This window comes from Schistocerca piceifrons, chromosome 3 (assembly GCF_021461385.2).
Source record: "Schistocerca piceifrons isolate TAMUIC-IGC-003096 chromosome 3, iqSchPice1.1, whole genome shotgun sequence".
Classification (NCBI taxonomy): Eukaryota; Metazoa; Arthropoda; class Insecta; order Orthoptera; family Acrididae; genus Schistocerca; species Schistocerca piceifrons.
In genome coordinates, this window is record NC_060140.1 from 133,041,186 (window position 1) to 133,055,186 (window position 14,001).

Below are 14,001 nucleotides of genomic sequence, written 5' to 3' on the forward strand. Positions count from 1 at the left end.
TGAGTTGTTCTTTCACTGTATTATTTATAATTGTAAAGTGAATGTAATAAATGCTAAAAAACCTTAAAACCCATATATTCGTTTTGAGACACACTTGTACACTAGAGTTATTGGCAGCAAACCGAGCCGATGACTTTGAGAACGTAAGACACGGCGATCATCACTGTAAGCGTTACTTGCTAGACCGTTACTGGGTCTATAAAATACAACCAGTAACAGCAGACAAGAGGGCGAGAAGTTTCTTTTTTATATACATCAAAAGCTACGAATAAAAATACTTACATTCGGGCCTGACGTGAGGCGCCGTCTACAGGGCGACTCCTTTTGTGGTGTTTGTACACCTAATGCATTCTTACACAGATTCTATCATATTTTGTTGCTACTTTTCGAGAGGAAAATGACTGTTTTAGCACCATGGATGACCCGGCGAGCGGCACGTCATTTGCCGAACAGGAAGTTAACTATCCGAAAATTTGTTCGCTGCGTCTATCAAACAGACATTGTAATCAGTTTTTAAATGGCACAGGGACGTCTTTGAGTGTGAAACTAATTTTTCATAAAATCCACGCATGCATTTTCAACCTTATGGCCATTATGAAGTGGAGTACTGGGAAAATTATGCCTCAGTACGTCTGAAAAACTTTAAAACATATTCCTCAAGTACATTATGTCATCACCACGTCTACAGGCTGGATATTTTACGTTGCTGTCACCAGTCACATAAATCACATCAAAACACTACGTTAAATGAGAGAGCAACGTTAAATATTGAGCATATGGGCGGGAAATGACATATATACATGAAGGAATTTTTTTTCCCTTCAAGTCTTGCAGCACAATGAACGCAATACTCCACTTGATAACGATCCCACAGCCGAAATTGCAATATGGATTTATGAGTACGTAGTTTCAGAGCCGAAGGCCAGCATGACGTCTTTTTTAAAACTAGCATGAATCAGCACTTAATACCGAGTTGGTACTTTAACGATAATTTTACTTTCTCTGCCTGCCAACTTAGTACATTGCGATATACATTGAACAGATGTCAGGGATTACACAGAAAGAGCCATTTGCAAAACGATGCGGACTATTTACAGACACTAAACTCGAGCGGATATCTTATGCAGCGTAAGTACTTTCAGGCAGTATGCGTCGCGCACATCAGACTAGCTGATGCAGCAGAATGGAATTGGATTACACGCGCTCCAGTTGGAGGGATTAACGGCCTGGCCGATGCGGCCCCGCTATTTCGGAGCGTCGACCTACACCGTGTCATGAAATCAATCAAATGAAGAGCTAATACGCTGAACACCAGTCTCGCTACAATCCTGTTCTCCAACTACCGTAATACTAACATCTGGTACAAATTTTACGCTGGAATATTTATCTTTGCTCTCCGTGCATTTACCAGGAATATTTTACTACAAGGGAGAGTATGCTAAACACGGGTACATTCTGAATTGCTAAGGCGATTTCAATTGAAAAACGATTCGCGAGAGAATGAATGAATTATTTAACAGTCTTTCAAAGACTAAATGTGAGTGGTGGTAAATAACGCATCAAATTAAAATCATTGTCCCAAAATGTGGTGGAACAAGATTAATGAAATCTAGTGCTCTATTCCTAATCCGCATCCTTATTACCAAACCATTATATGGAGCGAACTGTATTCTCGGACGTAAGTCGTCACCTTTACAAGAGGAAGGAGGACAAATCGACTGAGATGCAGTAAGTGGGAATTCCAAGCAGTATTTACAGAAGAGAACAATGCTAGATCCTGACTATTGCAATAACCAGTACGGACGGCCATATGTAGAACGGTTGAGTTTAGGCCATTTGAAAAATCGGCAAAAATATTGAGAATCCAGCAGAATGGAAACAGCATATACAAACTGGAAGTATCTACAGTATTGAAGATTTTCGCAAAGTGTCGAAAGTTCTAATCCCATTAGTACACGATTCTTCTTCGCCCGTGATTCGTGCACTGCTGAATGATAGCCTCTTCCAGCAGTCTGCCTCGCGTTATCATGCCATGCCTTTTGCTTTTCTCCAATGCTTCTTCTGCGTCCCAGAAACAAGACCTGCAGTTGCCTGTCCACTGATTTTTTGTGAACGATGTGGTTAACGAGCACTCGTCTTTATCAGATGCAATATTTCTATACCGGAAGTTGTTACTGGACGGACACAAATACTATACACTTTCGTTTTCAGGTTCACTGGGTCATCCTTGACGTTGAGTATGGATACAAGCGCTTTCAATACTGCTAAATTCAACTATACAGCAGATATAAATCACAATCCTATAATCGGCAAGACAGCCTACATACAGTTTGCTGAGGATATCAGCTGATGACCAGACAAACAGGAGTTGAAAGCTGCCTCTGCAGTGGATAATTTAGAGATGGATATCGTAAAAACAAATTTCTGCGTGAGGCTTTCAAACTATACGATAACGAGAGTCTGATCCCTGTCGATACGAGATATACCATACATTACTGTTTGGTACCTTCTTTCGACACACTTGCTAGGTTAGGGCGGGAACACCGTTCACTTGGCACAAACAGGGACGAGGTGTCAACTCTTCTAGCTGTGTAGAAAAATATAAAAAATTCCTCTCCATCTGGTCGCTGTACTGCACCAGTGGTCCTTAGACCGGAGCGCGGATTCGATCCCGAATGAGTATCTCCTGCCTCCCCAAGTAAATACGTGATCCACGTACACAATCATTCCGCTACAATGCTAGGATCGACTAGGTATGGGAAACGGTTCTTCTAGGTACCAAAAAACTTCTTGTTCCACGCTCGACTGAGGTGTAACAGGTCACTCGTGGATGCAGCCAGCAAGAGCCTGTCGGCGGACAGGATGTGCAGTCTGCTAGCTGTGTGCATGTGAAACAGATCAATGGAGCACAGGAAGTGAGCTCTTGCTCACTTCCGGCAATGCTTGCCGAGGCGATCCGCAGACAAATTTGACCTCTACCTTCCAGATGCACTGCCTGCATCCGACGAACGTAACTGTCCAAATCATTCACATCACTACAGGTTCAGTGACAGAGGCACTGCGTTTTGTACTATGCACTGCAACATATGTTCATCGCTTTTTGTAGAGCAAAATAATACTCTGTTGTCGTACACATGATCAGTTACGAGAATCTGAACAGAGGGATCGGTTATTCGAGAGCGTAAACCAACAATTACCTATTTTACGTCAACTGTGCAAAGCACGTATGCAAGTTTTGTGAGTAACTACTAGAGACTCAACAGTGCAACAGTACAAATACACCATCGAACAACTCGTGCGCGCTCTTGCCGTTCTGATTCATCCTAGAAACGAATTTAACACAAAGAACAAAGGAAAAGTGCAGTTCGCTACCAAAATGGAAGAAATTAGCGCAGCGTGTGTAGATCTAATATTTCGCTTGATGGATCATTTTACAACGAAGCGCGTTGTGTCGCGCTAAAAGGAAGCTAGGAAATTCATTGGGTGTCAGGTACAAAACGCTAATGTTTTAATTCACTGACTACACATGGAGGTTAAATCTCATTTTTTTTAACACAAAGATTTCAATTTTTAAGACATATGATTCCATCTGCCATATAATAATAGACATAAACGTACTGCGGAAACACCCTTGAACCGGAGAAGTCGACAGGAGCAACACTGCAAAATATTTAATCTGGCATTTCACAACAGTATAGTCATAACTAAGTGCAAGCTTATTACTGTTAGTGGTGAGACACTTCATTCGCATTTCGTGACGTCCCTAAATCGCTTATTAAAGAACTTACGGATGGGTCGGTTTGAAAAGCACACGGCCACTTTTCATTCCTTCCCTGCCCACGTCCTATCCGAACTTGACAAAATAGACAGGATGATTAACCTAATCTTCCTTCCGTGTTGGGTAAGCTTTTGTTACGGTGAAAGTAATTTATTACGGTTTTCGTCCTTTGACCGTTCAATACAACAGTACAGGGCATGTCGGGGTAAAAAAGGGATACAATTTATACATACAAAGCAAAACGTTGGCCATGGCTTTCTCAATGAAATCATCCCAGAAGTCACCTAAGCAACTTGGGGAAACCATGGAAAACGCAAGTCAATTTCTCCTGAAATTTTAATTTTATTTATTTGCAGTTAATCGTGCACGGAAGGGAATTCAATGTCGAGAGATAACACGCATAGCAACCATATAATGACTGTACGAGGGGGCTGTCAACCACAACAGCAATGCATATAGCTTTCACTTTTTAAGACTGACACTTCTTTAGCAATGACGATGATAAAATTTACCACTAACAATTGTAATGGCTCCACTTTGTCTTAACAACATACAATCCAACTGTTGTTTCACAGTGCTGACATTGAAACTGTGTATACAATCCTATATATGACTGAAAGCTTGGGATTACTGCACCACTCACCATCATGGACCTAATACTGCAAAGACACCGATTAGAGTATTACATCTAGACAAAAAAAAAACTCACCACAAAGTACAATTGTTGGGCACCACTTTGGATTTCCGTGACACTTCAATATACCTGGGAGTCAGGGAACAAACATTAATTTAAACTGATAATCCTAGATGGAATAATTTGCTGTGTAAATGTTTAAATTCTCTGGAAACTGACTGTACATTGGCAAATACCCAATGTAACCCAGAATTTAGTTACCCTCAACGACACCTGTGGATTAGTTACAAGTTGCCTGAAATCACCCAAGTTGAGAGGCTTCCTCCTCTTCCAGGAAATGCACCATGCAACATCTGAAGAAATGCAACTGTATGCAAGGAGATTGCTACAATTAAGCAAAGGAACATTATTCTATTGTAAAGATTCATAGGTAAAGCTCAGAATTTGAAGTCAATAAGAAATTGCCTATGGATTACCCAAGAAATAACAGTTCGCAATGAACACTACAGCTTTTAAATGTAGAAAATTCGACTAGTGGACAGATTACAGTTTCTGTATGGTTACATAGTACTGAAAAACTGGAAATAAAAGCTGCAGTGAAGTAGAATTTGCTGTTGCCAGCTGTATTCAATAGTGTACTACAGAAGATAATCTGCAAATTAGAAAATGGATCTTGTTGAAATTGAGAAAGTGCAAAAAGCAGTTTCAGGAAAAACTGTCTTGTTCTTGTCAGGGTTCTTGCAATTTTATGTAGCTACATAGGTACTGAAAGAGAGAAGGTTAAACCAACAAAAGAACAGGAAAAAATGCTGGACTATAGATTTCATTTAGAACACCAAATTCAAGTCCACCACAAATACGGAACCAGACCACTTAACAACATTGCTAGGTAGTACTGAAAGACCTGACGGCATTAACTATCTTGCAGGAGAGTACTCTGAAAAATTAGTTATGGGGTGAGGTAACACTGAGACAAGATAGTTTTTGTAGCGTGTACAACCCCTAGGTGAAGAAATCTTAAGATGAGCCACTACAACTGTCATTAAAACAGAATGCCTACGAAAGGCACACCCTTTGAATGCCATAAAAGGTAGTGTTAAAAGAAGAGGAGTAGACTGAAAAGTAGATCCTCACAAAACAATAGCCACAAAACTGTAGACTGTCATTATATGTTAAGGGAAAAACTTGAATCAGGAAATGAAAGCTCGAATTTTATGACCACAATTACAGAATAGATAAAAAAGAAGTAGCCTCCCAAAATAAATTATTAAAATTCTGGACAGTAGACCAATGTTTTGGACAAGTGATTTCTAGAAATTAACAACACTTTGGCAGTGTGTTGGACTAAAATATGAAAGAATATCAAACAGAATGGAGTATAGATAACTTATGTATATGTTTCTGTTCCAATAAGTAAAAAAGTAGAACAGTGGTTGGACAGAGGAAATAAGAATGATAACAAGGAGGAAAAAATATGATATTGTGCACAGTCAAGTCAATTTCAAATAATGCATTTAAACATGGCTTACACCGTTGGCCTAATATAAACAACATGCTACAAAAAACAGAAGACCCTGCTTCAAAGAGCTCTGTAAGAGGCTGGATTCTCACATGCTAAAGTTTTCCAACATTACCTCATAAAGAATAAACTTTATTGGTAACACATTTATCAGCCAAAGAACAGACAGGTATCGTATGAACATAAGGAAGCTCACCACAGGATAATGTAACAAATCAAACATGTCATTAACATATCAGTCTAAGCCTAAATTAAATAGTATAACAATTAATACTGATCCATTTATGTGCAGAATTTCATTATCAGATAAACTTTAATGTAATTTAGATCTTTGACAGTGTCACTTGAATATCAAATTACAGTGTAAGACTACGAACTACTGTTTGCTTATAAGATGTACACACTGTAACGTGCAGAGAGAGAGAGAGGGGGGGTGGAAGGAAATGGCAGTCTTAGAGCTCTGTTTATCAAGGTGCAATACTAAATACATTTATTGAGAGGATAGCTGAGTCATATAGAAAGTTCATTTAGTCTACCTTACAGGAAAAAGGCAACTGATGGAAATTGAAAAAAAATAGCATTTCATAACTCCTTTCATTTCAAAAGGAAAGAAAGGAAAGAAGATTGGGTTTAATGTCCTGTCGACAGAGGTCATTAGAGATGGAGCACAAGCTTGAATTGTGTCAAGGATGGGGAAGGAAATCAGCTGTAACCTTTCGAAGGAACCATCCCAGCATTTGCTTGGAGCGATTTCGGGAAATCGCGGAAAGCCTAAATCTGGATGATGGACCCAGGATTGAACCTTTGTCCTCCCGAATGCAAGTCTAGTGTGCTAACCACTGTGCTACCTCACTCGGTCATTTAAAAATGGTTGACACATATATTGCACACGCCTCTCGCACAACAAAAGAACACTGTTTCGCTGTGCTTGAAAATGTATGACACTCTTCACAAAAAAACAACTTGCAAGTCTAATCTTTACAGTTCAAGAAGAGGCAACCAAGCCAACAATCTGATGCAAGGAAAATGAACTACTGTTTGTCATTTTATGAGAAATAAAAAAACAATGGTGCATATTGCCCCCATACATTTTTCTAATATTTACTTCTCACACACAAACAAAAGAGGAATTTGTCTGAGTATTTAGTTTTTTCAGATTGATCACCATATGGTAAGCTTCCTCTGTTTAACATTTACTGTAGATTGGCAGATCATGAATGTGTAGCTTCAAAATGCATTAACAGTATGACCATTAGCCATTACCAGAGACATGTAAGCAACATCAGAATCATATTTTACACTGCTCTGCTAGCTTACATAAAGAAGTTGAAAAAGGAGAAGAAATTTATAACTGGATTACATTATTACTCGTCAAATGTTCCTACATTAGGTAAAAATGTTGAGTCATTAATATTAATCCCTTAAAGATCTTTGCTGGAATATAGACAAATAATAGATCTATCTGTACTGCTATTTATGTTCATTTTTCTGTGGATGTTTCTGCACTTGTTTTTCTGTTTTGGGTCCATTCAAATACACAACTTGCTGAGTGAAGCATGGTTAAGAAAAATTAGTACATCTTTACTAGCTGAACGAAGGTGGTTTACACACATCTCTTCATGTGTGATGAGTGCATTTTCAAAGTGAAAGATTATTAATACCAAGATTTTTCTGTCAATGAAGTTTTAGATTTCATAACATGTCTAGGAATCCAGCCAGTTTTGTTCAATTACACACACACACACACACACACACACACACACACACTGAAAGAGATTATAGATTACAGTCATAGAATTTGTCATTCAGCACTAACAGCAGCACTCACTGCACTCACGAGCAAATATATAGGCCTATATGTAACGGGCAAATCGCAGCTTACAAAGATTAATCGATTGTAATGCTGAATTGTAGGTAGTAGGCCTAATTTTAGTTGCCTTACTGGGAGTTATAAGATGGGAGACAAAACAGTGTTGAACTGGGCTGTCTCCAAAGACATCAGAAGGATGGTAAAAAAATTGGCTCGTCAATCAGAGAATACTACAAATAATATAATAATAGCTTGTCTTTGCATTTTTATTCTTCATTATCCCAATGACTGTTTTCCTTCTCTTTACATTTCCGTGTACAACCAAGAATCAGTGAGATTAGTTATACTAAGTACGTTATCCCTTAATTTTATAACCTATGTGATTTCCCGTACTTTGTACATCTGTCATTACTTCTTAATTTCTTTCCTGGTAACTTCTCATTAACTCTGTTGTACTAAAACAATTTATTTCTGCTTCCTCCCATCTTCTTCTTTCATCACGACCAATACCTTACTTCCACACAGTAGAATAAGAGTAATCAGTTTTATAAATTTTTATAGCTGTCTCTTGTTTTACATTTTTTACAAAAATTTCTCTAACATTTCTATTTATGCATTTGAATCTTCCTATTTCTAATGGCTGCTTCTTTTGTCAAAAGAAACAACTTATCTTAGTAAATTAAATGAATCCAGTCAATTCAACAAATATTGGAAAAATCCAGGATGGGATTACAACAATGTGAAACAGGATGAATAGCTAACCACCACATAGAAGAGGTGTCGAGTGGCAGACAGGTGCATTGACAGAAAACTCTTAGGTATTGTAAGTCTGACTGTGGCCGTAAGTACGTGCGAGCTGTGTGTGTGTGTGTGTGTGTGTGTGTGTGTGTGTGTGTGTGTGTGTGTGTGTGTGTGTGGTATTATTTTTCTTCTACATTTGAAAGACTCTCTCCAATAGTTTATAACAATCTTCTTTCAACAGGCTACACAACTCCACTTGTATGTATTGGGTAGCAATCTATCCTATTTTACATAAATGAATTTATCATTTTATTTATTTTCCAGTTACCTAGATAGTACCTTACCTTTTTTCTATAATCAATGTACTTTTCAAAATAACTAAAGGGAAAGAAGGAACTGACAGTGGAAGGCAGAATGCAAATCTTTACAGTTGCAAAACAATTTACCTACTGACCAGTTTCTCCTCTGTCAGCATTGTACATGCTGCATACATTAACGCAATAAGCAATAATTACTCACAGGTCAAAAATGTGGAAAAATGGTGGTATAAGGAGTTATACCTGTCATTTAACTACGCAATGATCACTGCAGAAACTCTGGAAGAGTAAATGCCGTTATGAAATGTTAAATACCAATGCCTGTGTCTGATCTTGACAGTCAATGGAAATCAACATATAGGTCAGACCCATAAATAATTATGTTTCAGCCTGGCAGTTTTGAAAACACCAAATATGATTTCTTTGCGATGAAAAATCCCCAAAAGGCAAAATGTGTGAAAGGCAATAAAATGCTGGTTAGTGTTTACCACGACAAGATTTCTCTACATGCGGAAGAGGGAAGATAGGTTACATTGAACAAAATGTTTTGATAGTGACACACGGTACCCAATTTGGCGTCACAACGGAGGTATACCACTAATTCATTTCCAAAAATATGCAGCGAATAATAATATACATACGTAATGTCTGGCACGATCATTTAACTGATCCATTACTGTTAAGATAATAAACGAATCGGCTGATTTTTAATCTATCAGCATACTTTTCAGAACAACATAGGAGAAAGAAGGAACTGGAAATGTGATGTAGACTTTCACTGATAATCACAGAATACGATTTCGTGATTGTCAGGAAAAGAATCTTAGCTTAAAAATGCACCTATTGTATAGGGGGCCGCTGTAAGGGACTTACACAGCACTCTACGAGAAATTATCTTTCTATTCTACCGCAGTTTACCAAAAATTATAACAACCTGCGCTCTTTCCTCTGCAGCATCTCAATATTTCCACATTCATGTACGCCAGACTTTAATAAACACACGTCAATATCTTCAAGTTTCTATAGTAACTTTCCATTTTTTTCCAACAGAAATAGGTGAAAATGGAATAAATGTGAGAAACTACTGAGTTGCCATTAACGATCAAAATAAAAAGAGTGTCAAATTAAGGAAATCAAATAAAGAACGGCGTTGTAAACATTTCACCCTCACGTTACCGAGTCGCCGGCAAAATACACTTACCCATTTCTGCAACCGATGATGTTTATCTTTCTGTTCTTGTAGCTTCCGATGTTAGAATTTGTCACCTATAGTTCATACTCCGTTCATAAAAAAATAGGCTATAACACCACAAACAGATATAAACACAAACCCGCACAAATACGACTGATCCACCTCTCACGCAAGGACGAGTTCAAGTACGGGAAGTAGAGGGAGGCGTATCCGAATTTCATTCAATAGGTTGTTGAATGAAGCCTGCGTGAGCAGGTTTAACAGCGATTATTCGCTGCGTAATTCTGATCAATTTAATTTGAAGGGAAGCAATATAAGGCTACATATACATCTAAAATGTGAAACTTAAAAAAAATTACATAATCGACACTCGCGTGCCATCTATACGCCCACAATTGTATTTGCGCCGTCAAGGAAGCAGCAGAATAGTAATAAAGTTTAAAACAAATTTTTCGTTCTTAAAAATTAGTTCCTCTCTCACTCATAGAGCTGGTTTACTAGAACAATAACTGTGGCCAGAATGGCAATGAAAACACTGTACTGTAATGACATATTAGTTTAAGAGTGTACAGAACTGAGGTTTCCAAAAAATGACATGAAATACTGTCATTGATACTCGTAAAGTTTGAAAACTGTTGGAAAAGTTGCTTTGCTCTCATTCATTATAAATAAATCTCGTTTGAGGTAAAGTGATAAATTCATACAACCCCACGTTAACAGCGTTGGGAAAGATGTATGAACTAGGTTTGTTGAAAGGGGGAGATGTAACTATAAATTGTTATCTCGCGTCTCTAATTATTACTCTGATTCGACAGCGACTAAGAAAACTATCATCCATACTATACGCCACAGAATGAGTTGCTGCAAAATCGTTAGTAGTTTGTTTCCTTTTTGTAGTTTAGATATGAATGTGGACGTGTTTAGGCGCCAAAATTAATTTTGAGGCGAGAAATTCCTGTATGTGGAAAGAAAAATCTTTCCCTGATAATCTAAGGGAGTGTGACCTTTAAGGTACGACATAAATTAACTGCGTTCCTATACGCAGCACATTATTCCAACTATAAAATAGAAGCAAAATAATTCATATTGGCCCAACTAATGTAAATTATTAATGCACTCCTTATCGACGTTATCTCTATAGCGACCAATCACCTTCATCCTTGATAAAAGGGTTCAGATGTGTAAAAGGGAATGTGCTTCGCTACTGTGTAATTGCGGACTTGGTTGCACTGTTCGCAGCAGATTTTGTTTGGGGACTAATCCATCAATTTAATTCCATAAGTTTCAACATCTGTAGTCTGCAAACTGCTGTGAAGTGCATGGCAGAGAATACTTTTCATTGTACCATTGTAGTGTTTCTTTCCGTTGCAGAGAAGTATGGAGCGCAGGAAGATTGACTGATTAAATGCCTCTGTGCGCGCTGCAATTAGAATAAATCTTATTTTCACTATTTATACGGCAGCGACCCGTAGGGGTCTGTAGTATATTCCTAGACTTAACATTTTCAAGTCGGCTTTCGCCATCTAGTTAGCATTTATCTTCAAGATTCTGTCAATTCAGTTTTCGGCATTTCTGTGTTCCTCTCCCCTGCTGCTCCTTCAGCAAATTGGAAGGGCGGTACTAATCTGTTGGACATCAGGCAGCTCGGGGTTCACAGAAACGAACGGCAAAATTGTACGAAAGAGAATCTAATAAAAATTCAAATATGACACACTTTTCTTACTGTATAGTTTATTTCACCATTGCGGAGGTAAAGAGTGTTGAGTAAGACGTAATTAAAGATCATAAGAGGAAGTGTGCTGAAAAATTTCTTCTGCTACATAGTCAATTTACTTATTTAATTTTTATAATTTTACAGTTGCAATTCTACATATATATGGTATTTAATTTTCGTTATATATCTTCATATGGCTCTTTATAGACTTTTTGAAAATTGGATAAAGGACCTCAGCTTGATGGTAGTGTCAGTTTTATATGAAGCATCTGATCTTTGGATTAAGATTTTCCTTCTTTTTGATACCTGAAAGTTTCATCTTTTACATTTTTCTGCCATTTTTTTGTTTCAAAATGAAAGAAATGTTCATATTATTAAGCACACTGTCTTAAAATGTGCCATTTGGTAGCTATCAATGTATTTGACCTTTTTGATGGAAAATGAGACAATGTGTAACAGTAGGGGAGAAGGGGGGGGGGGGGGGGTGTTGAGACAGATAGACAACGGCGAAAATTTGACATGAAAGGGGAAAACACCATTCAGGGTGAATGGAAAATGAACGGACTGCCATCGACCTCCTACAGGAGATTAAAACGTCTGCTTTCCTTTTTCATTTCAAATACACTTTGCAGCTTCTACTTCAGTTGTTAGGTATTATTATTAACTTATTAAGTTACTGCAGCTGACTAAAGGTGTTGTGGAATTTCAGTCTTAGCTGTTTGACTTTGTTTATAATTTTGCCTCCCTTTTGCAACTGTTGTCTCTCATAACCCTAGGCATGAAATGATGTTACTTACGTTTGTCACCTGCCAATATATCTATATTTTTTTCTGTTTTTTGTTGTCATGACCGACTACTGTATTTTTATTTCTAGTATTTCTTCAGCTCCTTTTCCCACCTCTCAGTATTATTCCTGTTGGTTTGTTTAAAAAAAGTAATGACATTAATGTGCAAAATTCTTGAACACCACTTCTTGTATCCTCATAAAAACAAATTTATGCGTTACATGTGTATGTATAATTGAAGCTACTTATTTTCATTGTATTATAATCAGAAATCATACTAAATTGTGAGATGATCCCTAAATGATTAAATACTCAAGAGAGTGTCATTGAATCATGTTGTGAAGCATTCATTGGCAGCCATTGTTTCTACTGCCATGGGAGACTAAAGGTACAATTGCCTCGAACAACTAATATCCAATTAGTGATGTGTCCTCAAAACAGGTAGGCTGAAGAGTAAGCAACTTCTGGCTGACGTGTCCTGTGTGGTAGCACATACTCAATATCTGATTTTCTCGGGTCATAGTTAATTAGCATTTATTTTCATATCACACAAAACTACCAACAAACTTGTTCAATATAAACTTAGTGGGCTGGCTGGACTTAACCATAAATTAATGATTGATAAAAAATAAAGATTATTCTGTCACTGTCCATGAAGGCACTTGAGAAATTATAAGTTCTACCAAAGGAATCGCCATGATGGAAGTCACTGGACTAGTTTGGGACAGGCATAAGAAGCCTTGGAAATACGGAAGCGTCCGATCCCGCCCGTCTGCTTTGACCCATGACGTCACAAATATGGCAGAAACAAAAAAAACACACACACACACACACACACATTCCACAAGAAGCCTAATGACACTAACGGGACAAGCGCGGGAAATGGGGTGTTTTGGGTGGGGGGCAAACTAAATATAAACAAATTTAGACGCCTTGCGTAGCTACAACGTGTAAGTGAAGACAGCCATGCATGAATACCCACCCACCTCCCCAGGGGTCGTAACCCATGCAACCCATAGAAGATAAAGATGCTTCAGTGGCTGATTAGTGTTTTTTGTCTTTAAAAAAAAAAAAATCTCATGGGATAGAACGAGCAGATCAGAGAGATAAATATAATAAACTAAAACAGAAATTGGAGGAAACAGATAGTTAAAATAAGTAATAAGTGTTTTTAAATTAAAAAAAAAAATCTCACTAGATAGAACGAACAGATCAGAAAAGTAAATAAAATAAGATAAAACAGAACTGGAGACAGCCACACTCAAACCAAACTCCGTGCCGTCATGACGTCACACACGACAACACCCTTACGTCATGGGTCAAAGCCGACACATGGGATCGGACGCTTCTGTCGACCCGAAGCCTTATACTCAATTAGCACAGGCCCCTATTCAGGAAGTGCAATAAAGTCAAAGTTCATTTGGTAGTATAGTGACGGCAACTACTGAGCATATATGACAGTCCAAGTTCCAAACAAAAGAATACCAATCTTGGAGCATTGAGTATACAGG

The 14,001-nt window shown here is 37.9% G+C and overlaps 2 protein-coding genes across 2 annotated transcripts in view; one reads left to right on the top strand and one right to left on the bottom strand.

Annotated features, from left to right (window-relative positions):
* LOC124787972 (actin-binding LIM protein 1) overlaps window positions 1-10,249 on the bottom strand; it is a 355,811-nt gene extending 345,562 nt beyond the window's left edge. The window contains exon 1 of the mRNA XM_047254984.1: window positions 10,001-10,249. Within this exon, the coding sequence (XP_047110940.1) occupies window positions 10,001-10,004 (4 nt within the window). The 5' untranslated portion in view covers window positions 10,005-10,249. The remainder of the gene's footprint in view (window positions 1-10,000) is intronic.
* A 658-nt stretch (window positions 10,250-10,907) lies between these two features.
* LOC124788465 overlaps window positions 10,908-14,001 on the top strand; it is a 254,276-nt gene continuing 251,182 nt past the window's right edge. The window contains exon 1 of the mRNA XM_047255736.1: window positions 10,908-11,002. The gene's annotated coding sequence lies outside the window, so the exon portion shown is untranslated. The remainder of the gene's footprint in view (window positions 11,003-14,001) is intronic.